The sequence below is a fragment of the Oncorhynchus gorbuscha genome, linkage group LG08, assembly GCF_021184085.1.
Source record: "Oncorhynchus gorbuscha isolate QuinsamMale2020 ecotype Even-year linkage group LG08, OgorEven_v1.0, whole genome shotgun sequence".
Lineage (NCBI taxonomy): Eukaryota > Metazoa > Chordata > Actinopteri > Salmoniformes > Salmonidae > Oncorhynchus > Oncorhynchus gorbuscha.
In genome coordinates this window covers 1,093,889-1,121,388 of record NC_060180.1, presented here as the reverse complement: position 1 = coordinate 1,121,388, position 27,500 = coordinate 1,093,889, and the positions used below count along the sequence as shown (strand labels likewise).

General features: G+C 46.7%; 2 protein-coding genes across 2 annotated transcripts in view; one reads left to right on the top strand and one right to left on the bottom strand.

Annotated features, from left to right (window-relative positions):
* The window catches only part of LOC124041087 (anaphase-promoting complex subunit 16-like), a 9,298-nt gene extending 3,184 nt beyond the window's left edge, over positions 1–6,114 (bottom strand). The window contains exons 1-2 of the mRNA XM_046358248.1: positions 5,955–6,114; positions 5,426–5,572 (exon numbers count right to left, since the gene is read on the bottom strand). Of these exons, the coding sequence (XP_046214204.1) occupies positions 5,426–5,567 (142 nt within the window). The 5' untranslated portion in view covers positions 5,568–5,572; positions 5,955–6,114. The remainder of the gene's footprint in view (positions 1–5,425; positions 5,573–5,954) is intronic.
* The window catches only part of LOC124041082 (activating signal cointegrator 1 complex subunit 1-like), a 26,713-nt gene continuing 5,323 nt past the window's right edge, over positions 6,111–27,500 (top strand). Inside the window, exons 1-8 of the mRNA XM_046358243.1 lie at positions 6,111–6,388; positions 6,697–6,802; positions 9,588–9,685; positions 10,963–11,141; positions 11,717–11,850; positions 12,282–12,401; positions 13,818–13,942; positions 19,731–19,801. Coding sequence (XP_046214199.1) covers positions 6,271–6,388; positions 6,697–6,802; positions 9,588–9,685; positions 10,963–11,141; positions 11,717–11,850; positions 12,282–12,401; positions 13,818–13,942; positions 19,731–19,801 — 951 coding nt within the window. The 5' untranslated portion in view covers positions 6,111–6,270. The remainder of the gene's footprint in view (positions 6,389–6,696; positions 6,803–9,587; positions 9,686–10,962; positions 11,142–11,716; positions 11,851–12,281; positions 12,402–13,817; positions 13,943–19,730; positions 19,802–27,500) is intronic.

Genomic DNA, 27,500 nt, shown 5'->3' with positions numbered 1-27,500 from the left:
TAGACAGTAGACTACTGTTGACCATGGCCCTAGACAGTGGACTACTGTTGACCATGGCCCTAGACAGTGCACTACTGTTGACCATGGCCCTAGACAGTGGACTACTGTTAACCATGGCCCTAGACAGTGCACTACTGTTGACCATGGCCCTAGACAGTGGACTACTGTTGACCATGGCCCTAGACAGTGGACTACTGTTGACCATGGCCCTAGACAGTGCACTACTGTTGACCATGGCCCTAGACAGTGCACTACTGTTGACCATGGCCCTAGACAGTGGACTACTGTTGACCATGGCCCTAGACTGCACTACTGTTGACCATGGCCCTAGACAGTGGACTACTGTTGACCATGGCCCTAGACAGTGCACTACTGTTGACCATGGCCCTAGACAGTGGACTACTGTTGACCATGGCCCTAGACAGTGGACTACTGTTGACCATGGCCCTAGACAGTGCACTACTGTTGACCATGGCCCTAGACAGTGCACTACTGTTGACCATGGCCCTAGACAGTGGACTACTGTTGACCATGGCCCTAGACAGTGGACTACTGTTGACCATGGCCCTAGACAGTGCACTACTGTTGACCATGGCCCTAGACAGTGCACTACTGTTGACCATGGCCCTAGACAGTGCACTACTGTTGACCATGGCCCTAGACAGTGCACTACTGTTGACCATGGCCCTAGACAGTGCACTACTGTTGACCATGGCCCTAGACAGTGCACTACTGTTGACCATGGCCCTAGACAGACTACTGTTGACCATGGCCCTAGACAGTGCACTACTGTTGACCATGGCCCTAGACAGTGCACTACTGTTGACCATGGCCCTAGACAGTGCACTACTGTTGACCATGGCCCTAGACAGTGCACTACTGTTGACCATGGCCCTAGACAGTGGACTACTGTTGACCATGGCCCTAGACATGTTGACCATGGACAGTGCACTACTGTTGACCATAGGCCGAGACAGTGGACTACTGTTGACCATGGCCCTAGACAGTGCACTACTGTTGACCATGGCCCTAGACAGTGCACTACTGTTGACCATGGCCCTAGACATGTTGACCATGGCCCTAGACATGTTGACCATGGCCCTAGACATGTTGACCATGGCCCTAGACAGTGCACTACTGTTGACCATGGCCCTAGACAGTGCACTACTGTTGACCATGGCCCTAGACAGTGCACTACTGTTGACCATGGCCCTAGACAGTGCACTACTGTTGACCATGGCCCTAGACAGTGCACTACTGTTGACCATGGCCCTAGACAGTGCACTACTGTTGACCATGGCCCTAGACAGTGCACTACTGTTGACCATGGCCCTAGACAGTGGACTACTGTTGACCATGGCCCTAGACAGTGCACTACTGTTGACCATGGCCCTAGACAGTGCACTACTGTTGACCATGGCCCTAGACAGTGCACTACTGTTGACCATGGCCCTAGACAGTGCACTACTGTTGACCATGGCCCTAGACAGTGGACTACTGTTGACCATGGCCCTAGACATGTTGACCATGGCCCTAGACAGTGCACTACTGTTGACCATAGGCCGAGACAGTGGACTACTGTTGACCATGGCCCTAGATAGTGCACTACTGTTGAACATGGCCCTAGACAGTGCACTACTGTTGACCATGGCCCTAGACATGTTGACCATGGCCCTGTTGACCATGGCCCTAGACAGTGCACTACTGTTGACCATGGCCCTAGACAGTGCACTACTGTTGACCATGGCCCTAGACAGTGCACTACTGTTGACCATGGCCCTAGACAGTGCACTACTGTTGATCATGGCCCTAGACAGTGCACTACTGTTGACCATGGCCCTAGACAGTGGACTACTGTTGATCATGGCCCTAGATAGTGCACTACTGTTGACCATGACCCTAGACAGTGCACTACTGTTGACCATGGCCCTAGACATGTTGACCATGGCCCTAGACAGTGGACTACTGTTGACCATGGCCCTAGACAGTGCACTACTGTTGACCATAGCCCTAGACATGTTGACCATGGCCCTAGACAGTGGACTACTGTTGACCATGGCCCTAGACAGTGCACTACTGTTGATCATAGGCCAAGACAGTGGACTACTGTTGACCATGGCCCTAGACATGTTGACCATGGCCCTAGACAGTGCACTACTGTTGACCATGGCCCTAGACAGTGCACTACTGTTGAACATGGCCTTAGACATGTTGACCATGGCCCTAGACAGTGCACTACTGTTGACCATGGCCCTAGACAGTGCACTACTGTTGACCATGGCCCTAGACAGTGGACTACTGTTGACCATGGCCCTAGACAGTGGACTACTGTTGACCATGGCCCTAGACAGTGGACTACTGTTGACCATGGCCCTAGACAGTGGACTACTGTTGACCATGGCCCTAGACAGTGGACTACTGTTGACCATGGCCCTAGACAGTGGACTACTGTTGACCATGGCCCTAGACAGTGGACTACTGTTGACCATGGCCCTAGACAGTGCACTACTGTTGACCATGGCCCTAGACAGTGCACTACTGTTGACCATGGCCCTAGACAGTGCACTACTGTTGACCATGGCCCTAGACAGTGCACTACTGTTGACCATGGCCCTAGACAGTGCACTACTGTTGACCATGGCCCTAGACATGTTGACCATGGCCCTAGACATGTTGACCATGGCCCTAGACATGTTGACCATGGCCCTAGACAGTGCACTACTGTTGACCATGGCCCTAGACAGTGGACTACTGTTGACCATAGACAGGCACTACTGTTGACCATGGCCCTAGACAGTGCACTACTGTTGACCATGGCCCTAGACAGTGCACTACTGTTGACCATGGCCCCTAGACAGTGCACTACTGTTGACCATGGCCCTAGACAGTGCACTACTCTTGACCATGGCCCTAGACAGTGGACTACTGTTGACCATGGCCCTAGACATGTTGACCATGGCCCTAGACAGTGGACTACTGTTGACCATGGCCCAAGACATGTTGACCATGGCCCTAGACAATGGACTACTGTTGACCATGGCCCTAGACATGTTGACCATGGCCCTAGACAGTGCACTACTGTTGACCATGGCCCTAGACATGTTGACCATGGCCCTAGACAGTGCACTTCTGTTGACCATGGCCCTAGACAGTGCACTACTGTTGACCATGGGTCTAGACATGTTGACCATGGCCCTAGACAGTGCACTACTGTTGACCATGGCCCTAGACATGTTGACCATGGCCCTAGACAGTGCACTACTGTTGACCATGGCCCATATGATATTAGTGCACAATGTAGGATTAGGTTCTTCAACTGGCGGCCCACGGACCGAATTCGGTCCCCCCATTTTCAATGTTGGCCAAAAGAATCAAAACATCAGCTCCGAGTGATGACATTTTTTGCGAAATCTGTTCCCAAGTATTCCTGGGCAGAATAGAGAGACACATCTGATCAAATACAAGCGAGGTTTGATATAATATTTGACTAAAACAATCTGTCTGGGCTTCTTGCGGTCAATTTGCAGTCTACAAATGATTTCTAATTATGTTCAGGCCCCCCGACCATCCACTCAAGTAAAAACAAAAATCATCCCGCGGCTGAATCTAGTTGATGATCCCTGGTATAGGGAATAGGGTGCCATTTATTCATAATTTTGTAATATATTTATTTTATTTAACTAGGCAAGTCAGTTAAGAACAAATTATTATTTAGAAGGATGACCTACCCCGGGCCAAACCCTCCCCTAACCCGGATGAAGCTGGGCCAATTGTGCGCCGCCCTATGGCACAGGCCCCAAAAACAAAGCGGAAAAGAACCCCAACCCTGGCCAACCGCTTCACTGCTGTCCCACTTAACAGTGAGCCCATTAGTCCTCTGAACACCCAGTGCTTTCCAGCACAATGATCCAAACTAAGACATTCATCACAACACGATGTTTGATTTGGGGTCTATGAGGTAACAAAGGATGGGGTTACCCTATCCTAATATAGTGTACAACTTTGGCACATAAGGCTCTGGTCAAAATTAGTGCACAACGTAGGTAATAGGGTGTCATTTGGGATGCACAAAGCAGGGGCAAGGAGCCAGATGGCCCTTCGGGTTCAAACAAGCAGTTCCTCTTGTGTGATGTGACAAAACTGGTGGTGGGAGTTGTGGGCTGACCCATTGGCAGAGCACTGTGTGGGCTGACCCATTGGCAGAGCACTGTGTGGGCTGACCCATTGGCAGAGCACTGTGTAGGCTGACTCATTGGCAGAGCACTGTGTGGGCTGACTCATTGGCAGAGCACTGTGTGGGCTGACCCATTGGCAGAGCACTGTGTGGGCTGACCCATTAGCAGAGCACTGTGTGGGCTGACCCATTGGCAGAGCACTGTGTGGGCTGACCCATTGGCAGAGCACTGTGTGGGCTGACCCATTGGCAGAGCACTGTGTGGGCTGACCCATTGGCAGAGCACTGTGTGGGCTGACCCATTGGCAGAGCACTGTGTGGGCTGACCCATTGGCAGAGCACTGTGTGGGCTGACCCATTGGCAGAGCACTGTGTGGGCTGACCCATTGGCAGAGCACTGTGTGGGCTGACCCATTGGCAGAGCACTGTGTGGGCTGACCCATTGGCAGAGCACTGTGTGGGCTGACCCATTGGCAGAGCACTGACTGCTTGCTGGTGCCCCTGTACATCCTCTGTTGGATGAAGATCCAACTATGATTCAAAAGGATCATGGGTCACCAACTCCAGATCAAAGGATCACTAACTACACTTGACTTGAAGCCAGATTGATTTGGGTGTGAGGGAAGTGGGGTACACTGGCGATGCGCGTTGTGGGGTGACGTTGGGGCAGAGCATTGACTGTCGCTGGTAGCAGCGCACGTCCTCCTGGAGGAAGAGCCAACTATGACGCATGGTAGCTAGGTCATTAAGGGAACAGTGAAAAGTTCCAGGGACACATTGTTTATCTTTTGGGTCAAATCCAGACAAGCTACACTTGACTTGAAGCCAGATAGAATAGTTGTAAGAGAAGCGTGGCTGGGCAGATGTACAGAAGGGGCAAGTATTCAGAACCACACACACATGTACAGTAGCTAACCACACACACACACACACACACACACACACACACACACACACACACACACACACACACACACACACACACACACACACACACACACACACACACACACACACACACACACACACACACACACACAAATATCATCACTGTATATGGGATATGAACACGATTAATATTGCAATCAGAGCCAAGAACAATGTTCAGAATGTTGCAGGTAGAATGTACAGAACAGACAAGGTTTTCTAGAACTCCAAAAGAATCCTCATCACCGTTCTTGTGTCTTGCAACGTTCTGAACCTATATTCTAAAGCCACTGGTGATTGGCTTGTGTCAAAGAAAGCCTTTACCTTCCATCATCTCTCCGGCTCCTTTGGGATACGTGTAGAGGACCTTACGCGGGGGGATGAGTTCAGACGCGCTGAATCCTGAGCCAGTCACGGAGCTCCCACTAACCCCTCCGGCAGAGGAGGATGAGGAGGAGGCTGCCATTCCAACTGAGGAAGAGGAACAACAACGGCAAAATCATGATCACCAAGTTCAGAGTCGTGTCTTGCGGATAAATACAGTCCTAAATGACCAGCAATATTTATTAAAAGTATGGATAAGAGCGTCTGCTAAATGACTTAAATGTAAATGTAAATGTAGCTAACGTTAGCTGAGCAGCATTAGCACAGATAGAACACGTTATACAAATATTTGGCATTACATTAGCATGACTAGCTAGCTAACGTTGGCTAACAACACACGGCTAACAACAGTATGAATAATAAACTGACAGACATAGCTAGCTACACGAAGCATAGCGCATTTACTACTGAAGCAAACTTTCCGCATAATAAATCAGACATAAGATTATTATTGAAGTGATGAACCTACCACTGGTGATGGAGAAAGCGGCAGGCTAACTTCTGCTTTTGTTTATGTTTCTGGTTAGCTACCCCAACAATAATACCCGCTTTACGGCTTGGGCGATATATAAAACAAATGTTGATGTCGGCGCATCATTCATTTGTTGCGAGCGCGGAATGTCTATCCATGCGGTTTAGAGATCAGCGACGACGTAATCAGCTGGTTACTTTACGTCAAACTGCCGTATGTCGTAAAACAGCCCAAGAGCTCACACGTAGTAGTTGGCAGCTACTATTCACTACAGTATATCTCGTTTTATTGACTGTTCAAGATAACTGCTACAATGGACATCTTACGTCCATCATTGATCAACATAAGTGGAAGAGTATACAGAAGAAATACCATCAAAGAAGACCAGTATGAAGAGGGGGAAGAGGACGACTCCTACATGGGACCACCAGGTAGCTAGGTCCTCAGTGCCAGCCATTATACCTCAGTGGTGCTAGCTCCCTACACCCCCAACTAACTATAGCTAGCTAGCTCGATAAGACAGATGGCTACACTACTGTACAGTACTACCAGATTATTGACTTTATTCTACTGAGACTTAGCTAGTTATAGCTGACCAATTGACCACCACATTGTGTTGTGGGATGCTTGTCTCCTCTAAATGTAGCTGTCTCCTCTCCCATTTGTCCCTGCTGCACCTATTATGGAACACCAAAATGTTCTTGCCAATCTCACAAATGCACTTTGTTGTTTTGATTAGCAAGTGAACAGTTTGACGAAGAAGAAGAGTTCTGTGACAGCCACTCCATAGAACAGACTGACAAAGGTTTCAGCTGTGCCATTGATGTCCCAAGTGTTCTTTACAAGTGAGTTACAAACACCATGTAGGCTATGTGCCCTAAATGGTACCCTATCCCCTATATAGTGCATTACTTTTGACCAGAGCCCTAAGGGAATAGGGTGCCATTTGGGATACACTTCATGAGTCGATGACTGCATATGAGGTTGTTAGTCCATTTTAGAATCCGGGACTAGATGACCCACACTCTCGTCTCTAACGCGTGAGCTCAACATTTCCGAACCGTCCCATTACAGATCAAAATGTTGAATAAACCTCATTTGGATTTACATTACATACGCTGGTCTGTATATGGTTCTGTGACCCGTTGTCCACAGGGAAGCGTTTTTAGCCAGACATTCAATACGCTGGTCTGTATATGGTTCTGTGACCCGTTGTCCACAGGGAAGCGTTTTTAGCCAGACATTCAGTACGCTGGTCTGTATATGGTTCTGTGACCCGTTGTCCACAGGGAAGCGTTTTTAGCCAGACATTCAGTACGCTGGTCTGTATATGGTTCTGTGACCCGTTGTCCACAGGGAAGCGTTTTTAGCCAGACATTCAGTACGCTGGTCTGTATATGGTTCTGTGACCCGTTGTCCACAGGGAAGCGTTTTTAGCCAGACATTCAGTACGCTGGTCTGTATATGGTTCTGTGACCCGTTGTCCACAGGGAAACATTTTTAGCCGGACATTCAGTACGCTGGTCTGCATATGGTTCTGTGACCCGTTGTCCACAGGGAAGCATTTTTAGCCGGACATTCAGTACGCTGGTCTGCATATGGTTCTGTTGGTTTGGAGTTTCAATACTTCACGCAAATCGTATGCAACATTTTAGCACAATATGTAAACAAAGGCCAAGTGTAACCAGAGACCGAACGTTGCAGACTTTAATTTGCAGTAAGACCGAGCACTTCCAGCTGATTGTGAAGGAAACGTGGTTCAGACGACAACGTTTGGGTACGTTTGGCGACGTGCCATGCATCAGAAGATTGAAAATACATACACACTTTGCCCGTGCTCATTTCACATACACTATATCTACAACAGTATGTGGACACCGATCCAAACTGTCTCTGGAAGCAACGTCAGCAGATATGTGGACACCCCTTCATATTAGAGGATTAGGCTATTTCAGCCACGCCTGTTGTTGACAGGTGTATAAAATCGAGCACACAGCCCTGCAATCTCCACAGACAAACATTGGCAGTAGAATGGCCTTCCTGAAGAGCTCAGTGACTTTCAACGTGGCACCGTCATAGGATGCTACCTTCTAACAAGTCAGTTTGTCAAATTTCTGCCCTGCTAGAGCTTCACCTGTCGACAGTAAGTGCTGTTAATGTGAAGTGGAAATGTCTAGGAGCAGCAACGGCTCAACCGCGAAGTGTTAGGCCACACAAGCTCACAGAACGGGACCGCCTAGTGCTGAAGCACGTATCGCATAAAAATCGTCTGTCCTCGGTTGCAACACTCACTACCGACTTCCAAACTGCCTCTGGAAGCAACGTCAGCACAAGAACTGTTCGGGAGCTTCATGAAATGGGTTTCCGTGGCCGAGCAGCCGCACACAAGCCTAAAGTTGGAATGCCAAGCTTCGACTGGAGTGGTGTAAATGGGGCGGCAGCGTAGCCTAGTGGTTAGAGCGTTGGACTAGTAACCGGAAGGTTGCGAGTTCAAACCCCTGAGCTGACAAGGTACAAATCTGTCATTCTGCCCCTGAACAGGCAGTTAACACACTGTTCCCAGGCCATCATTGAAAATAAGTTCTTAACTGACTTGCCTGGTTAAATAAAGGTTAAAAAAAGGTTAAAGGTTAAAAAAAGGTTTAAAAAAAGCTCACTGCCATTAGACTCTGGAGCAGTGGAAACGTGTTCTCTGGAGTGATGAATTACGCTTCACTATCTGGCAGTCTGACGGACGAATCTGGGTTTGGCAGATGCCTGAGGAACACTACCTGCCCCAATATATAATGCCAACTGTAAAGTTTGGTGGAGGAGGAGTGATAGTCTGGGGCTGTTTTTCATGTTTCGGGCCCCTTAGTTCCAGGGAAGGGAAATCTTAATGCTACAGTATACAATGACATTCTAGATGATTCTGTACTTCAACTTTGTGACAAAAGTTTGGGGAAGGCCCCTTTCCTGTTTCAACATGACAATGCCCCTGTGCACAAAGCGAGGTCCATAAAGAAATGTTTTATCGAGATTGGTGTGGAAGAACTTGACTGGCCTGCACAGAGCCCTGACCGCAACCCAATCGAACACCTTTATAATGAATTGAAACACCGACTGCGAGCCAGGACTAATCACCCAACATCCGTGCCTGACCTCACTAATGCTCTTGTGGCTGAATGGAAGCATGCCCACACAACAATGTTCCAACATCTAGTGGAAAGCCTTCCCAGAAGAGTGGAGGCTGTTATAGCAGCAAAGAGGGGGGGACCAACTCCATATTAATGCCCTTGATTTTGGAATGAGATGTTTGAACAGGTGTCCACATACTTTTGGCCATAGTGGAGTTGGTAGCAGGTAGTGTAGCAGGAATTACAAGCTGACAGAGTCAAACAGACCGACGCCCCATAAAGTCTGGTTAATAATCCTCTGTGTTTATCTCCACTTCCTACCGTCACATTTAAATATAATTTTATTCAACATTCTGGCTTGTAGTTAAGACTACATGAGGTAACCATGGTAACAGTGTAATATTTTAGGCAAATTAGGTGTGTGTGTGTGTTTCATTAGGGCTATGTGTACATCTTCAATGAAAATCAAGGATACGGTGTACTAACCGAAGTGTGTTGTTGTTGTTTCTAACAGATTCATCATCGGAAGGAAAGGAGAGACACGTAGAAGACTCGAGGCAGACACAAAGACAGACATCCACATTCCAAAACAAGGAGTGGAAGGACAGATCGGTGAGTGGCGTTTTATTAGCGGAGATACCAGTACCTCTGGACCAGAGCTTGAGCCCTCTTTCATCCTTCTTGAAGAATGGTCAGGCCGTACGTAACATCCTGGACCAGAGCTTGAGCCCTCTTTCAGCCTTCTTGAAGAAGGGTCAGGCCGTACGTAACGCCCTGGACCAGAGCTTGAGCCCTCTTTCAGCCTTCTTGAAGAAGGGCCAGGCCATACGTAACACCCTGGACCAGAGCTTGAGCCCTCTTTCAGCCTTCTTGAAGAAGGGCCAGGCCGTACGTAACGCCCTGGACCAGAGCTTGAGCCCTCTTTCAGCCTTCTTGAAGAAGGGTCAGGCCATACGTAACGCCCTGGACCAGAGCTTGAGCCCTCTTTCAGCCTTCTTGAAGAAGGGTCAGGCCGTACGTAACGCCCTGGACCAGAGCTTGAGCCCTCTTTCAGCCTTCTTGAAGAAGGGTCAGGCCATACGTAACGCCCTGGACCAGAGCTTGAGCCCTCTTTCAGCCTTCTTGAAGAAGGGTCAGGCCGTACGTAACACCCTGGACCAGAGCTTGGAGACCAGCCCAAACCAGAGGTCTATAGTAAACATTTGGACATTAGTTCCCAGTTATGACTGTTTGTGCTGTTCACCAACTCCTATGGTCGGAATTACAAGACAATTCATGTTTTTATTTTATTTAACCTTTATTTAACTAGGCAAGTGATTAACAATGACTATAGGAGTTCACTATGCAAGCACAAACAGATCTGGGACCAGTCTAGCAAAATCTTTCTCTACTTCTGGGAATTTCAGTGGTTTTCTGTGACAAATATTAATGATTTGATTTGATTGATTTGTCTCCATTTCTAAAATAACATTAAAATACAATTTATAATACAAACAGACTTTATTGATTCCCCATACATAATACACCAGCATAATGACCCAATAAATACTCCATTAAACAGATTTTGATTTCCATCCACTATATTTAATGTTTTTAAATAATGTTTAAACTTATATATTGAAAGGTTTCTAGTTTGCTCAGTTAATTTATTCCATTTCTTTATTGCTCTAAATCAAAATGTTCTTTTGCCCATTTATTTTTTCTGTCTGGATAACGCATATTAATGAGTTTAGTAATAAAAGTCAGCCAAGGACGTGGTTCCAGCAACCACAAAACTCAAGACATTATCCATGAGCCTCTGCTCTTCTCCTAAGGGCTAGAATCATGGGATATCAAAAATAAAAGTCTCACATTTACAGTCACACAATAACGGTCTTGCATTGTTCCAGTGATCACTGGCTCCCAGAAGGCCGCGGTGTCCTCTGCCGCGACTCGTGTCGAGCTCCTGGTGCAGAGCTTTCGCAAGAAGCAGCCGTTCACCCACTTCCTGTCGTTCGCTCTTAACCACCCTCAAGTTCAGGATGGGTTCCTGAGGTTTAAAGAGGAGGTGTTGGAGCAGTGTTCTCAGGTAAGGAAGAGTGTGTGTGTGTGTGTGTGTGTGTGTGTGTGTGTGTGTGTGTGTGTGTGTGTGTGTGTGTGTGTGTGCGTGTGCGTGTGTGTGTGTGCGTGATGTGGAGGGATGGGAGGGATGACAATCTGTAAAATCGTGCATAATATTCTCAAACTCCAGTTTGAGACTTGACTATATTCCAGTCCTTCTGTAGCTCAGTTGGTAGAGCATGGCGCTTGTAACGCCAGGGTAGTGGGTTCGATCCCGGGACCACCCATACGTAGAATGTATGCACACATGACTGTAAGTCGCTTTGGATAAAAGCGTCTGCTAAATGGCATATATTATTATTATTATATTGACTGAATAACTATCAGAGATCTTGGGTCCCTGTTTTAGTTTCTCTGGTTGTCTGGTTCTAGGGTTAAATTGTGCAGATCTAGGATCAGCTTCCTCTTCCTCCAATACTAATCTCAACCATTAGTGGAGGAAATGTAAAACAGACCTGAGATCAGTGTCTACGGGCAACTTCACCCTACAGTGTTTCTCTGTGCGGTCAGTTCACCGCAGGTCTCTCTCCTCTCTTTGTTAAGGACCACGGAGTAGATGGAAGCATCTTCCAGAACCCTGCTAAGCTCCATCTAACAGTCGGCACCCTGGCTCTGCTGAACGACCTGGAAGTGGCCCAAGCATGTAAACAACTCCAGAACTGTCAGGACTTTATCAAGTACGTACTGACAACTGGGTCATGTTCATTAGGAATCAAACAGATGAAAACGGACTGAAACAGGGAGGGACTATCCCTATCTAGATTGTAGGGATTGTATAGAAATTTGAGTTGGAGCCAGGAACACACATTATTATGTCATGTTATGTCAAGTAACTCGTGTTATGTCATGTTATGTAACTCATGTTATGTCATGTAACACATTATGTTATATCATGTTATGTAACACACAGGTTATGTCATGTAACTTATGTTATGTCATGTTATGTAACTCATGTTATGTCATGTAACACATTATGTTATATCATGTTATGTAACACACAGGTTATGTCATGTAACTTATGTTATGTCATGTCATGTAACACGTTATGTCATGTAACACCTTATGTTATGTCATGTTCTGTCTGTCTGTAACCCACGTTATGTTTCAGGACCATCACAGAAGGGAAGCCTCTCCCGCTGGAGGTGACAGGGATTGAGTACATGAACGATGACCCAGCCATGGTGGATGTCCTGTATGCCAAGGTCCAAGTGAAAGATGGTTCGGACAAGTAAGAGTCTGGTTCCTGGATACTCTCATGTCTCTTTCTTTAACCACAGTTTGTACCACAGTGACTCTGGCTCCTTGAAAAGCACTATATACAGTGCTAAATGACTTAAATGTAAATGTATACAGTGCCTTTGGGAAAGTATTCAGTATTCAGACCCATTGACACAGCCTTATTCTAAAATGGATTAAATCCAACATAAAACCTCTGCAATCTACACACAATAACCCATAATGACATCACAATACCCCATAATGACATCACAATACACCATAATGACATCACAATACACCATAATGACATCACAATACCCCATAATGACATCACAATACCCCATAATGACATCACAATACCCCATAATGACATCACAATACACCATAATGACATCACAATACACCATAATGACATCACAATACACCATAATGACAAAGCAAAAACTGATTTTTAAAATTATTTGCAGATGTATTAAAAATAAAATACTGAAATATGTTATTTTACATAAGTATTCAGATCCTTTGCTATGAGACTTGAAATTGAGCTCAGGTGCATCCTGTTTCTATTGATCATCCTTGAGAGGTTCTAAAATTGATTGAAGTTCACCTGTGGTAAATTCAATTGATTGGACATGATTTGGAAAGGCACACACCTGTCTATATAAGGTCCTACTGTTGTCAGTGCATGACAGAATGTCCTTGAGTGGCTCAGCCAGAGCCTGGACTTGAACCTGATCGATTGATCTCTAGAGAGACCTGAAAATAGCTGTGCAGCGACACTCCCCATCCAACCTGACAGCACTGAGAGGATCTGCCGAGAAGAATGGGAGTCCTGGGGAACTCCCCAAATACAGGTGTGCCAAGCTTGTAGCGTCATACCCAAGAAGTGTTGAAGCTGTAATCGCTGCCAAAGGTGCTTCAACAGAGTTCTGAGTAAAGGGTCTGTGTACTTATGTAAATGTGATATTTCAGTTTTTTATGTTTTTAATACATTTGCAAGCATTTTTAAAAACCAGCTTTTTCTTTATCATTATGGGGTATTGTGATGTCATTATGGTGTATTGTGATGTCATTATGGGGTATTGTGATGTCATTATGGTGTATTGTGATGTCATTATGGTGTATTGTGATGTCATCATGGTGTATTGTGTGTAGATTGTTGAGGGGGGAAACACAATTTAGTCCATTTTAGAATAAGTCTGCAACGTATCAAAATGTGGAAAAAGTCAAGGGGTCTGAATACTTAACGAATGCACTGTAAATACCATGTAGTATAATTAGTATTTTTACAGTTTACTTTTTTTAATGACAGATTGAGTGACAATCAGTACATTAAAATGATGTTCATCGTTCGGATGTCAACAGTGTGAGAGGGTTGCTCCCAGGTAACAACAGCTAACTCTTGTGTTGACTGTCTGCTGTGCAGGCTGCAGACCATTGTGGAGCGGCTGGTGGACCACTTTGTTTCCTCGGGGCTGATGGTCAGAGAATGGGACAGAGTGAAACTGCACGGCACAGTGATGAACACTCTGTTCAGGAAGGATGCTTCAGGTAGGATGAAGAAAGTGGTTTTTGTCTATGGCCATATCACTGATGTGTGTTTTAGGTATGTGTATTGGAGCTTCATCTTGAAAACAAGGACACTTACTAGAGTACACACACACACACACACACACACACACACACACACACACACACACACACACACACACACACACACACACACACACACACACACACACACACACACACACACACACACACACACACACACACACACACACACACACACACACACACACACACACACACACACACACACGTACTTGAAATGAACATGCAAAATAAGTGTCACTGCTCTCTCAAAGCAGGCTTTCCACTGTCTAAAACTGACCCAGAGTATCCTCCTGATAATGTGAGCCTGTTTCCCTCATTCTCCTCCCACTCAGAAAGATGGACATTAAGTCAGTCACTGGACACAGTCAGTCAGCATAAAGATGGACATTAAGTCAGTCACTGAACACTGAGTCAGTCAGCATAAAGATAGACATTAAGTCAGTCACTGGACACTGAGTCAGTCAGCATAAAGATGGACATTAAGTCAGTCACTGGACACTGAGTCAGTCAGCATAAAGATGGACATTAAGTCAGTCACTGAACACTGAGTCAGTCAGCATAAAGATGGACATTAAGTCAGTCACTGGACACTGAGTCACAGCATAAAGATGGACATTAAGTCAGTCACTGGACACAGTCAGTCAGCATAAAGATGGACATTAAGTCAGTCACTGGACACTGAGTCACAGCATAAAGATGGACATTAAGTCAGTCACTGGACACTGAGTCAGTCAGCATAAAGATGGACATTAAGTCAGTCACTGGACACTGAGTCAGTCAGCATAAAGATGGACATTATGTCAGTCACTGGACACAGTCAGTCAGCATAAAGATGGACATTAAGTCAGTCACTGGACACTGAGTCAGTCAGCATAAAGATGGACATTAAGTCAGTCACTGGACACTGAGTCAGTCAGCATAAAGATGGACATTAAGTCAGTCACTGGACACACAGTCAGCATAAAGATGGACATTAAGTCAGTCACTGGACACTGAGTCAGTCAGCATAAAGATGGACATTAAGTCAGTCACTGGACACTGAGTCACAGCATAAAGATGGACATTAAGTCACAGTCAGATGGACACTGAGTCACAGCATAAAGATGGACATTAAGTCAGTCACTGACACCTGAACACTGAGTCAGTCAGCATAAAGATGTAGCATTAAGTCAGTCACTGGACACTGGAGTCAGTCAGTTTTAAAGATGGACATTAAGTTATTTAACTAGGCAAGTCAGTTCAGAACAAATTCTTAAAGATGGACTACTAAAAGGCTCAGACACTGGGATTACAATGATTTTTAAAAATTCAAAATAAAAATGTTTATAAATTTTATTTTTATTTTTGTCAGTCACTGACACACATGGTCAGTCAGCATAAAGATGGACATTGTCAGTCACTATTGACACAGACAGTCAGCATAAAGATGGACAGGAAGTCAGTCACAACAATAGTCACAGCAAAGCAGCCACAATGGTCAGTAAGTGTCATGATTGAGTCTTTGAATGAAGAGATAAAATGGACATTAAGTGTTCACTTGACACAGTCAGTCGCTGGCTAAAGATGGACATTAAGTCAGTCCCTGTTCCTGAAGTAGTAAACAGAGATGGACATCTTGGGACAGACTCTCCCTGGACACTGAGTCTTAGACAGACCCCTCCCTTTGTCCATAAAGAGACATTTGTCCTGTGCACTTGGACAGACCCCTCCCTTTGTCCTGTGCTCTTAGACAGTCCTCCCCTTTGTCCTGTGCTCTTAGACAGACCCCTCCCTTTGTCCTGTGCTCTTATGTCAGTCTCTTGGACCCCTCCCTTTGTCCTGTGCTCATAGAAGATGGACATTTGTCCTGTGCACTAGACAGACCCAGTCCCTTTGTCCAGCATAAAGATGGACAGACCCCTCCCTTTGTCCAGTGCTCTTAGACAGACCCCTCCCTTTGTCCTGTGCTCTTAGACAGTCCCTTTGTCAGCATAAAGATGGACTCTAAGACAGTCACTTTGTCCTGTGCTCATAACAGATGGACATTTGTCCTGTGCACAGACAGACCCTCCCTTTGTCCCCTTAGTCAGACCCCTCCCTTTGTCCTGTCAGCTTAGACAGACCTCCCTTTGTCCTGTGCTCTTAGACAGACCCCACCCTTTGATGTGCTTTAGACAGACCCCTCCCTTTGTCCTGTGCTCTTGGGACAGACCCTCCCTTTGTCCTGTGCTCAGTTAGACAGAAAGATCCCTTTGTCCTGTGCTCTTAGACAGACCCTCCCTTTGTCCTGATAGACAGACCCTCCCTTTGTCCTGTGCTCTAAAGACAGACCCCACCTTTGTCCTGTGCTCTTAGAAGATGTTTTTGTCCTGTGTTTAGACAGCATCCCTTTGATGTGACACAGACCCCCTTTGTCCTGTGCTTAGACAGACCCCTCCCTTTGTCCTGTGCTCTTAAAGGGACAGACCCCTCCCTTTGTCCTGTGCTCTTAGACAGACCCCTCCCTTTGTCCTGTGTTAAACAAACTGTCCTGTGCTCTTAACAGACCCCTCCCTTTGTCCTGTGCTCTTAGACAGATTAGTCCCTTAACAACAATAACTTCCTTTGTCCTGTGCTTTAGACAGACCCCTTTTGTCCTGTGCTCTTAGACAGACCCCTCCCTTTGTCCTGTGCTCTTAGACAGACCCCTCCCTTTGTCCTGTGCTCTTAGACAGACCCCTCCCTTTGTCCTGTGCTCTTAGACAACCCCTCCCTTTGTCCTGTGCTCTTAGACAGACCCCTCCCTTTGTCCTGGCTCTTGGACAGACCCCTCCCTTTGTCCTGTGGATTGGAATATCCCTTTGTTTTTAGACAGACCCCTCCCTATTGTCCTGTGTCTTAGACAGATTTTCCTGTTTTATTTTTGTCCTGTGCTCTTAGACAGACCCTCCTTTGTCCTGTGCTCTTAAACAGACCCCTCCCATTGTCCTGTGCTCAGTGAACTTTGTCCTGTGCTCTTAGACAGACCCCTCCCTTTGTCCTGTGCAAAGACAGAAACTCCCTTTGTCCTGTGCTCTTAGACAGACCCCTCCCCTTTGTCCTGTGATTAGACAGACCCCTCCCTTTGTCCTGTGCTCTTAGACAGACCCCTCCCTTTGTCCTGTGCTCTTAGACAGACCCCTCCCTTTGTCCTGTGCTCTTGGGACAGACCCCTCCCTTTGTCCTGTGCTCTTAGACAGACCCCTCCCTTTGTCCTGTGCTCTTAGACAGACCCTCCCTTGTCCTGTGCTCTTAGACAGACCCCTCCCTTTGTCCTGTGCTCTTAGACAGACCCCTCCCTTTGTCCTGTGCTCTTAGACAGACCCCTCCCTTTGTCCTGTGCTCTTAGACAGACCCCTCCCTTTGTCCTGTGCTCTTAGACAGACCCCTCCCTTTGTCCTGTGCTCTTAGACAGACCCCTCCTTTGTCCTGTGCTCTTAGACAGACCCCTCCCTTTGTCCTGTGCTCTTAGACAGACCCCTCCCTTTGTCCTGTGCTCTTAGACAGACCCCTCCCTTTGTCCTGTGCTCTTAGACAGACCCCTCCCTTTGTCCTGTGCTCTTAGACAGACCCCTCCTTTGTCCTGTGCTCTTAGACAGACCCTCCCTTTGTCCTGTGCTCTTAGACAGACCCCTCCCTTTGTCCTGTGCTCTTAGACAGACCCCTCCCTTTGTCCTGTGCTCTTAGACAGACCCCTCCCTTTGTCCTGTGCTCTTAGACAGACCCCTCCCTTTGTCCTGTGCTCTTAGACAGACCCTCCCTTTGTCCTGTGCTCTTAGACAGACCCCTCCCTTTGTCCTGTGCTCTTAGACAGACCCCTCCCTTTGTCCTGTGCTCTTAGACAGACCCCTCCCTTTGTCCTGTGCTCTTAGACAGACCCCTCCCTTTGTCCTGTGCTCTTAGACAGACCCCTCCCTTTGTCCTGTGCTCTTAGACAGACCCCTCCCTTTGTCCTGTGCTCTTAGACAGACCCTCCCTTTGTCCTGTGCTCTTAGACAGACCCCTCCCTTTGTCCTGTGCTCTTAGACAGACCCCTCCCTTTGTCCTGTGCTCTTAGACAGACCCCTCCCTTTGTCCTGTGCTCTTAGACAGACCCCTCCCTTTGTCCTGTGCTCTTAGACAGACCCCTCCCTTTGTCCTGTGCTCTTATACAGACCCCTCCCTTTGTCCTGTGCTCTTAGACAGACCCCTCCCTTTGTCCTGTGCTCTTGGGACAGACCCCTCCCTTTGTCCTGTGCTCTGGGACAGACCCCTCCCTTTGTCCTGTGCTCTTAGACAGACCCCTCCCTTTGTCCTGTGCTCTTAGACAGACCCCTCCCTTTGTCCTGTGCTCTTAGACAGACCCCTCCCTTTGTCCTGTGCTCTTGCACACTCTCAGCTGGCCAGCCCTGGGTTGTTGGCCAGTCTCTCAGCTGGCCAGCCCTGGGTTGTTGGCCAGTCTCTCAGCTGGCCAGCCCTGTGTAAACTCATTTGTGAAAGAACTAGGGGCTGGACTTGATCCACGGCCAACTGAATGAAACCCCTTGTCACTGCTGTTGGAAAACACTCTGCCCTGTTGCACACAAACAGAGTTGTGGCCAAAGAGAGAGCGAGGGAGGGAGGGAGGGAGGGAGGGAGGTAGGGAGGGAGGGAGGGAGGGAAGGTTACTGTTGGTTCTGCGCTTGTTGTTGACTAGCTCAGAATAGCTCTGAATTGCTCAGAATGCGGTGTTTTAGTTACGTCACTGCTGCATACCAGATGAACGGTCAGCATTATGTTGTTAGAATCACAGCTGTTACATAACAGACAGGGACATTGACCAATCAGGGTGGTGGTGGTGGTAAGGCTGTCATCTGTTTAGTGTTTTTTCAGAGCGAGAGTAATTTAGGATCATATCTCCCAGAACAGTTCATAGGGATATTCACCTGGTTTGAACAGTGTTGTAATAAACGGTGTGGTTGACGTTGAACTCCACTAAACCTCATTAACACACATTTTTAGATGTTATAAATAGTTGTCCACCTAATACACTAGATGTGTGTTTTGTTCATTAGGGTCAAAGGACCTTTTTTCAAAGTTCACCTTTTTGTTGACCAAATCTGTATTTTGGATGTAAATGTCGTGTTCTAAGTATTCTAAGTGTCCAGACACCTTTTTGACTTGGTTGTGAGGAAATATACCCCACCAGCGATAGTCTTCCTCATGCTCGTTGTGCAGTTGCAGAGGCACAGATAAAACACCATCAAAGGCTCCAAAAACACCCAAATATATCTATTTTGGAAACGCCAACGCTCTCAGTATCAGGGTTTACCCGCGGTGCTCCTGGTTTACCCGCGGTGCTCCTGGTTTACCGCGGTGCTCAGGGTTTACCCGCGGTGCTCAGGGTTTACCCGCGGTGCTCCTGGTTTACCCGCGGTGCTCTGGGTTTACCCGCGGTGCTCCCGCGGTGCTCAGGGTTTACCCGCGGTGCTCTGGGTTTACCCGCGGTGCTCTGAGTTTACCCGCGGTGCTCAGGGTTTACCCGCGGTGCTCCGGGTTTACCCGCGGTGCTCCGGGTTTACCCGCGGTGCTCTGGGTTTACCCGCGGTGCTCTGGGTTTACCCGCGGTGCTCTGAGTTTACCCGCGGTGCTCTGAGTTTACCCGCGGTGCTCTGAGTTTACCCGCGGTGCTCTAAGTTTACCCGCGGTGCTCTGGGTTTACCCGTGGTGCTCAGGGTTTACCTATCTTTTGTTGTGTGTTTTCCAGCCGGAGCCGGAGGAGGAAGGCAGCAGAACATGAAGGAGCGGGAGGCCTTCGATGCCAGGAACATATTAAAGGTCAGAGGTCAAACACCACCAAACAAATACACATCCTGGTGGTCCCTTTTTACCTGCCTGTTGTCTGTGGAACAATACAACCTTTAGGTCTGTCTCATAGGAGATAATTTCTCTCCTATATTGAGCAATAGTATGTTTTTGTCGGTTATCTTTATTCTTGACTATTACTCCCATAATATTTTGGGTGGAACGACTATTCACAGAAGCAATAGGAACATTCCAGGAACCCATAAAGCCTCCCGGGGCTTACATAATGCAGTAAGATTTAGCAGACTCACTCACTCAGTCAGTAAAATGGTCTGCAGTTCATTCAGTCAGTAAGATGGCGGACAGCCCATTCAGTCAGTAAGATGGTAGACAGTTCATTCAGTCAGTAAGATGGTAGGTAGTTCATTCAGTCAGCAAGATGGTAGACAGTTCAGTCAGTCAGTAAGATGGTAGACAGCCCATTCAGTCAGTAAGATGGTAGACAGCCCATTCAGTCAGTAAGATGGTAGACAGTTCATTCAGTCAGTAAGATGGTGGACAGCCCATTCAGTCAGTAAGATGGTGGACAGCCCATTCAGCCAGTAAGATGGTGGACAGCCCATTCAGTCAGTAAGATGGTAGACAGCCCATTCAGTCAGTAAGATGGTGGACAGCCCATTCAGCCAGTAAGATGGCAGACAGTTCATTCAGTCAGTAAGATGGTAGACAGTTCATTCAGTCAGTAAGATGGTGGACAGTTCAGTCAGTAAGATGGTAGACAGTTCATTCAGTAAGATGGTGGACAGCCCATTCAGCCAGTAAGATGGTAGACGGCCCATTCAGTCAGTAAGATGGTAGACGGCCCATTCAGTCAGTAAGATGGTAGACAGCCCATTCAGTCAGTAAGATGGTAGACAGCCCATTCAGTCAGTCAGATGGTAGACAGCCCATTCAGTCAGTCAGATGGTAGACAGCCCATTCAGTCAGTCAGATGGTAGACAGCCCATTCAGTCAGTAAGATGGTAGACAGCCCATTCAGTCATTAAGATGGTAGACAGCCCATTCAGTCAGTAAGATGGTAGACAGCCCATTCAGTCAGTAAGATGGTAGACAGCCCATTCAGTCAGTAAGATGGTAGACAGTTCATTCAGTCAGTAAGATGGTAGACAGTCAGGTAGGTGATGCAACAATACCTCTGGCTCTGTTTCATGTGGATTAGCTGCCCTCTGGTGGTAAAATGTAAGAACTACAATAGTATATTCCTGGTGCGGTCTGTCTGAATGGAGCACTGCTCTAGTCCTGGGCCCAGTTTTTCCAAAGCTATCTATCTGGATGTAACCTATCGGATAGGATTAAGTACAAATATACATATTATGAATCGAACAAATGAATGATTCACTTGAATGGGGACCATTCTGTTCATTTTGGGCTCCCGAGTGGCACAGCGGTCTAAGCACTGCATCTCAGTGCTAGAGGCGTCACTACAGACACCCTGGTTCGATTCCAGGCTGTATCACAACCGGCCGTGATTGGGAGTCCCATAGGGAGGCGCACTTTTGGCCCAACGATGGTCCGGGTTTGGCCGGTGTAGACCGTCATTGTAAATACGAATTTGTTCATAACTGACTTGCCTAATTAAATAAAAGGAAAAAATAAATATATAATATTAGTTTTTGCCCTCGTGCTACACACCTGATTCCACTAATTGGCTCGTCAAACCTATTGGTTCCCCAGGAACATGAAACACTGGAAAAGAGATAGTTGATTGGACCTGAAATATATTCCTGACAGACAACCCTAAAGTCCCAGCCAACCCAATACGTTGGGTTTGATCCCAACCAACCATAACTGAAAAGATCAATGACATTTTATTAGTCGTAAGAATTTAGAATGTTGTGAGTGTTGTTAGAACTGGGAATTTATTTAAATGTTTTAATTTTAGCTTTATTTAACTAGGCAAGTCAGTTAAGAACAAATTCTTATTTTCAATGACGGCCTGGGAACAGTGGGTTAACTGGTCTAGGAACAGTGGGTTAACTGGTCTAGGAACAGTGGGTTAACTGGTCTAGGAACAGTGGGTTAACTGGTCTAGGAACAGTGGGTTAACTGGTCTAGGAACAGTGGGTTAACTGGTCTAGGAACAGTGGGTTAACTGGTCTAGGAACAGTGGGTTAACTGGTCTAGGAACAGTGGGTTAACTGGTCTAGGAACAGTGGGTTAACTGGTCTAGGAACAGTGGGTTAACTGGTCTAGGAACAGTGGGTTAACTGGTCTAGGAACAGTGGGTTAACTGCCTGTTCAGGGGCAGAACGACACATTTGTACCTTGTCAGCTCGGGGGTTTGAACTTGCAACCTTTCGGTTACTAGTCCAACGCTCTAACCACTGGGCTACCTGCGCGCCAATGGGGTATTATGGGGTATTATGGGGTATTGTGGGGTATTATGGGGTATTATGGGGTATTATGGGGTATTATGGGGTATTGTGGGGTATTGTGGGGTATTGTGGGGTATTATGGGGTATTATGGGGTGTTGTGTGTCGATTGATGAGGAAATTGTTGTATTTAATCCGTTTCAGAATAAGGCTGTAACGTAACAACATGTGGGAAAATTCAAGGGGTCTGAATAGTTTCCGAAGGCACTGTGTTTGGGATAAATCAGCATGGCAGCCTATAGAGGGCTTTCATACACTCACGTTAGAATTGAATTCACCTTGGGGGTCCTCCCAATGTTTAGATATGACAAACTGAGCCTTCAGCGCAGTAGCGTACCCTATTCCATATATAGTGCACTACTTTTAACAGATCCTTATGGGCCCTGGCCACTATATAGTGCACTACTTATAACCAGATCCCTATGGGCCCTGGCCACTATATAGTTCACTACTTATAACCTGATCCCTATGGGCCCTGGTCACTATATAGTGCACTACTTATAACCAGATCCCTATGGGCCCTGGTCACTATATAGTGCACTACTTATAACCAGATCCCTATGGGCCCTGGTCACTATATAGTGCACTACTTTTAACCTGATCCCTATGGATCCTGGCCACTATATAGTGCACTACTTATAACCAGATCCCTATGGGCCCTGGTCACTATATAGTGCACTACTTATAACCAGATCCCAATGGATCCTGGTCACTATATAGTGCACTACTTATAACCAGATCCCAATGGATCCTGGTCACTATATAGTGCACTACTTATAACCAGATCCCAATGGATCCTGGTCACTATATAGTGCACTACTTATAACCAGATCCCTATGGGCCCTGGCCACTATATAGTGCACTACTTATAACCAGATCCCTATGGGCCCTGGTCACTATATAGTGCACTACTTATAACCAGATCCCTATGGGCCCTGGTCACTATATAGTGCACTACTTATAACCTGATCCCTATGGGCCCTGGTCACTATATAGTGCACTACTTTTAACAGATCCCTATGGGCCCTGGTCACTATATAGTGCACTACTTATAATCCCTGGGCCCTGGTCACTATATAGTGCACTACTTTTAACCAGATCCCTATGGGCCCTGGTCACTATATAGTGCACTACTTATAACCAGATCCCTATGGGCCCTGGTCACTATATAGTGCACTACTTATAACCAGATCCCAATGGGCCCTGGTCACTATATAGTGCACTACTTATAACCAGATCCCTATGGGCCCTGGTCACTATATAGTGCACTACTTATAACCAGATCCCAATGGGCCCTGGTCACTATATAGTGCACTACTTATAACCTGATCCCTATGGGCCCTGGTCACTATATAGTGCACTACTTATAACCAGATCCCAATGGGCCCTGGTCACTATATAGTGCACTACTTATAACCAGATCCCAATGGATCCTGGTCACTATATAGTGCACTACTTATAACCTGATCCCTATGGGCCCTGGTCACTATATAGTGCACTACTTATAACCTGGGCCCTGGTCACTATATAGTGCACTACTTATAACCTGGGCCCTGGTCACTATATAGTGCACTACTTATAACCTGATCCCTGGCCCTGGTCACTATATAGTCCTACTTATAAATCCCTATGGGCCCTGGTCACTATATAGTCCATTACTTATAACCTGGGCCCTGGTCACTATATAGTTCACTACTTATAACCAGATCCCTATGGGCCCTGGTCACTATATAGTCCATTACTTATAACCTGGGCCCTGGTCACTATATAGTTCACTACTTATAACCTGATCCCTATGGGCCCTGGTCACTATATAGTGTACTACTTTTAACAGATCCCTATGGGCCCTGGTCACTATATAGTGCACTACTTATAACCTGATCCCTATGGGCCCTGGTCACTATATAGTGCACTACTTTTAACAGATCCCAATGGGCCCTGGTCACTATATAGTGCACTACTTATAACCTGATCCCTATGGGCCCTGGTCACTATATAGTGCACTACTTTTAACAGATCCCTATGGGCCCTGGTCACTATATAGTGCACTACTTATAACCAGATCCCTATGGGCCCTGGTCACTATATAGTGCACTACTTATAACCTGATCCCTATGGGCCCTGGTCACTATATAGTGCACTACTTTTAACAGATCCCAATGGGCCCTGGTCACTATATAGTGCACTACTTATAACCTGATCCCTATGGGCCCTGGTCACTATATAGTGCACTACTTTTAACAGATCCCTATGGGCCCTGGTCACTATATAGTGCACTACTTATAACCTGATCCCTATGGGCCCTGGTCACTATATAGTGCACTACTTTTAACAGATCCCTATGGGCCCTGGTCACTATATAGTGCACTACTTTTAACAGATCCCTATGGGCCCTGGTCACTATATAGTGCACTACTTTTAACAGATCCCTATGGGCCCTGGTCACTATATAGTGCACTACTTTTAACAGATCCCTATGGGCCCTGGTCACTATATAGTGCACTACTTTTAACAGATCCCTATGGGCCCTGGTCACTATATAGTGCACTACTTTTAACAGATCCCTATGGGCCCTGGTCACTATATAGTGCACTACTTTTAACAGATCCCTATGGGCCCTGGTCACTATATAGTGCACTACTTTTAACAGATCCCTATGGGCCCTGGTCACTATATAGTGCACTACTTATAACCAGATCCCAATGGGCCCTGGTCACTATATAGTGCACTACTTATAACCTGATCCCTATGGGCCCTGGTCACTATATAGTGCACTACTTATAACCTGATCCCTATGGGCCCTGGTCACTATATAGTGCACTACTTATAACCTGATCCCTATGGGCCCTGGTCACTATATAGTGCACTACTTATAACCAATAATAATAATAATATATGCCATTTAGCAGACGCTTTTATCCAAAGCGACTTACAGTCATGTGTGCATACATTCTACGTATGGGTGGTCCCGGGAATCGAACCCACTACCCTGGCGTTACAAGCGCCATGCTCTACCAACTGAGCTACAGAAGGACCAGATCCCTATGGGCCCTGGTCAAACGTAGTGCAGGGAATCGGGTTCCATTTGGGAAGCAACATGATAGGAATGTCCCTGGAGAGTCTCTGTCAGCACCATGTGTTCCCTTGAGAAGCAACATGATGTCCCTGGAGAGTCTCTGTCAGCACCATGTGTTCCCTTGAGAAGCAACATGATGTCCCTGGAGAGTCTCTGTCAGCACCATGTGTTCCCTTGAGAAGCAACATGATGTCCCTGGAGAGTCTCTGTCAGTACCATGTGTTCCCTTGAGAAGCAACATGATGTCCCTGGAGAGTCTCTGTCAGTACCATGTGTTCCCTTGAGAAGCAACATGATGTCCCTGGAGAGTCTCTGTCAGCACCATGTGTTCCCTTGAGAAGCAACATGATGTCCCTGGAGAGTCTCTGTCAGCACCATGTGTTCCCTTGAGAAGCAACATGATGTCCCTGGAGAGTCTCTGTTAGTACCATGTGTTCCCTTGAGAAGCAACACGATGTCCCTGGAGAGTCTCTGTTAGTACCATGTGTTCCCTTGAGAAGCAACATGATGTCCCTGGAGAGTCTCTGTTAGTACCATGTGTTCCCTTGAGAAGCAACATGATGTCCCTGGAGAGTCTCTGTCAGTACCATGTGTTCCTTGAGAAGCAACATGATGTCCCTGGAGAGTCTCTGTTAGTACCATGTGTTCCCTTGAGAAGCAACATGATGTCCCTGGAGAGTCTCTGTTAGTACCATGTGTTCCCTTGAGAAGCAACATGATGTCCCTGGAGAGTCTCTGTCAGTACCATGTGTTCCCTTGAGAAGCAACATGATGTCCCTGGAGAGTCTCTGTCAGTACCATGTGTTCCCTTGAGAAGCAACATGATGTCCCTGGAGAGTCTCTGTCAGCACCATGTGTTCCCTTGAGAAGCAACATGATGTCCCTGGAGAGTCTCTGTTAGTACCATGTGTTCCCTTGAGAAGCAACATGATGTCCCTGGAGAGTTATGTCGTTCTGTTTGATGGTCGTGGAGTGGAATTTAAGCAGAGTTCTTTTTTTGTTAGGCTCTAGTTGTATCTATATAACCAGAACCTCCATCAAAACTCTGGTCTAGTTCACAACGTGGACATGTAGAACTACATCAAGTGTAAACAGGAGATTCACATAACAATATTAGTAGTGGTTTCCTAGGCTGTGTCGCAAATGGCTCCCTATTCACTATCTAGTGCACTTCTTCTGGTCAAAAGTAGTGCACTACTATAGGGAACAGTGTGGCATTTGGGACACACAATAACACTCAGATGAACAGTATTGTTCTAACTCTCTTGTCTTGTTCTTAACGTAGAGCTTTGGGTCGTACCATTTTGGGGAGTTTGATCTGAGTGCGGTCCAGATCTCCCAGAGGTATTCTACCACTGCACCGGTTTCTACACCTCCGTCGGCCTTCTGAACTTCTTCCTGACCACCTCTCCAATGAACCTTCCCTCAGGTACAGTAGAGAGGTAAAAGAGAGAGAGAGAGGTAAAGAGAGAGAGAGAGGTAAAGAGAGAGAGAGAGGTAAAAGAGAGAGAGAGTAAAGAGAGAGAGAGAGAGAGAGGTAAAGAGAGAGAGAGAGGTAAAGAGAGAGAGAGAGAGAGAGGTAAAGAGAGAGAGAGAGGTAAAGAGAGAGGTAAAGAGAGAGAGAGAGAGGTAAAGAGAGAGAGAGGTAAAGAGAGAGAGAGAGAGGTAAAGAGAGAGAGAGGTAAAGAGAGAGAGGTAAAGAGAGAGAGAGAGAGAGAGAGAGGTAAAGAGAGAGAGAGATAAAGAGAGAGAGAGGTAAAGAGAGAGAGAGAGAGAGAGGTAAAGAGAGAGAGAGAGAGGTAAAGAGAGAGAGAGAGAGAGAGGTAAAGAGAGAGAGAGAGAGGTAAAGAGAGAGAGAGGAGAGAGAGGTAAAGAGAGAGAGAGAGAGGTAAAGAGAGAGAGAGAGAGAGAGGAAAGAGAGAGAGAGAGAGGTAAAGAGAGAGAGGTAAAGAGAGAGAGAGAGAGAGAGGTAAAGAGAGAGAGAGAGAGGTAAAGAGAGAGAGAGAGAGAGGTAAAAGAGAGAGAGAGAGAGGTAAAGAGAGAGAGAGAGTAAAGAGAGAGAGAGGTAAAGAGAGAGAGAGGAAAGAGAGAGAGAGAGGTAAAGAGAGAGAGAGAGAGGTAAAGAGAGAGAGAGAGAGGTAAAAGAGAGAGAGAGAGGTAAAGAGAGAGAGAGAGAGAGGTAAAGAGAGAGAGAGGTAAAGAGAGAGAGAGAGAGAGAGGTAA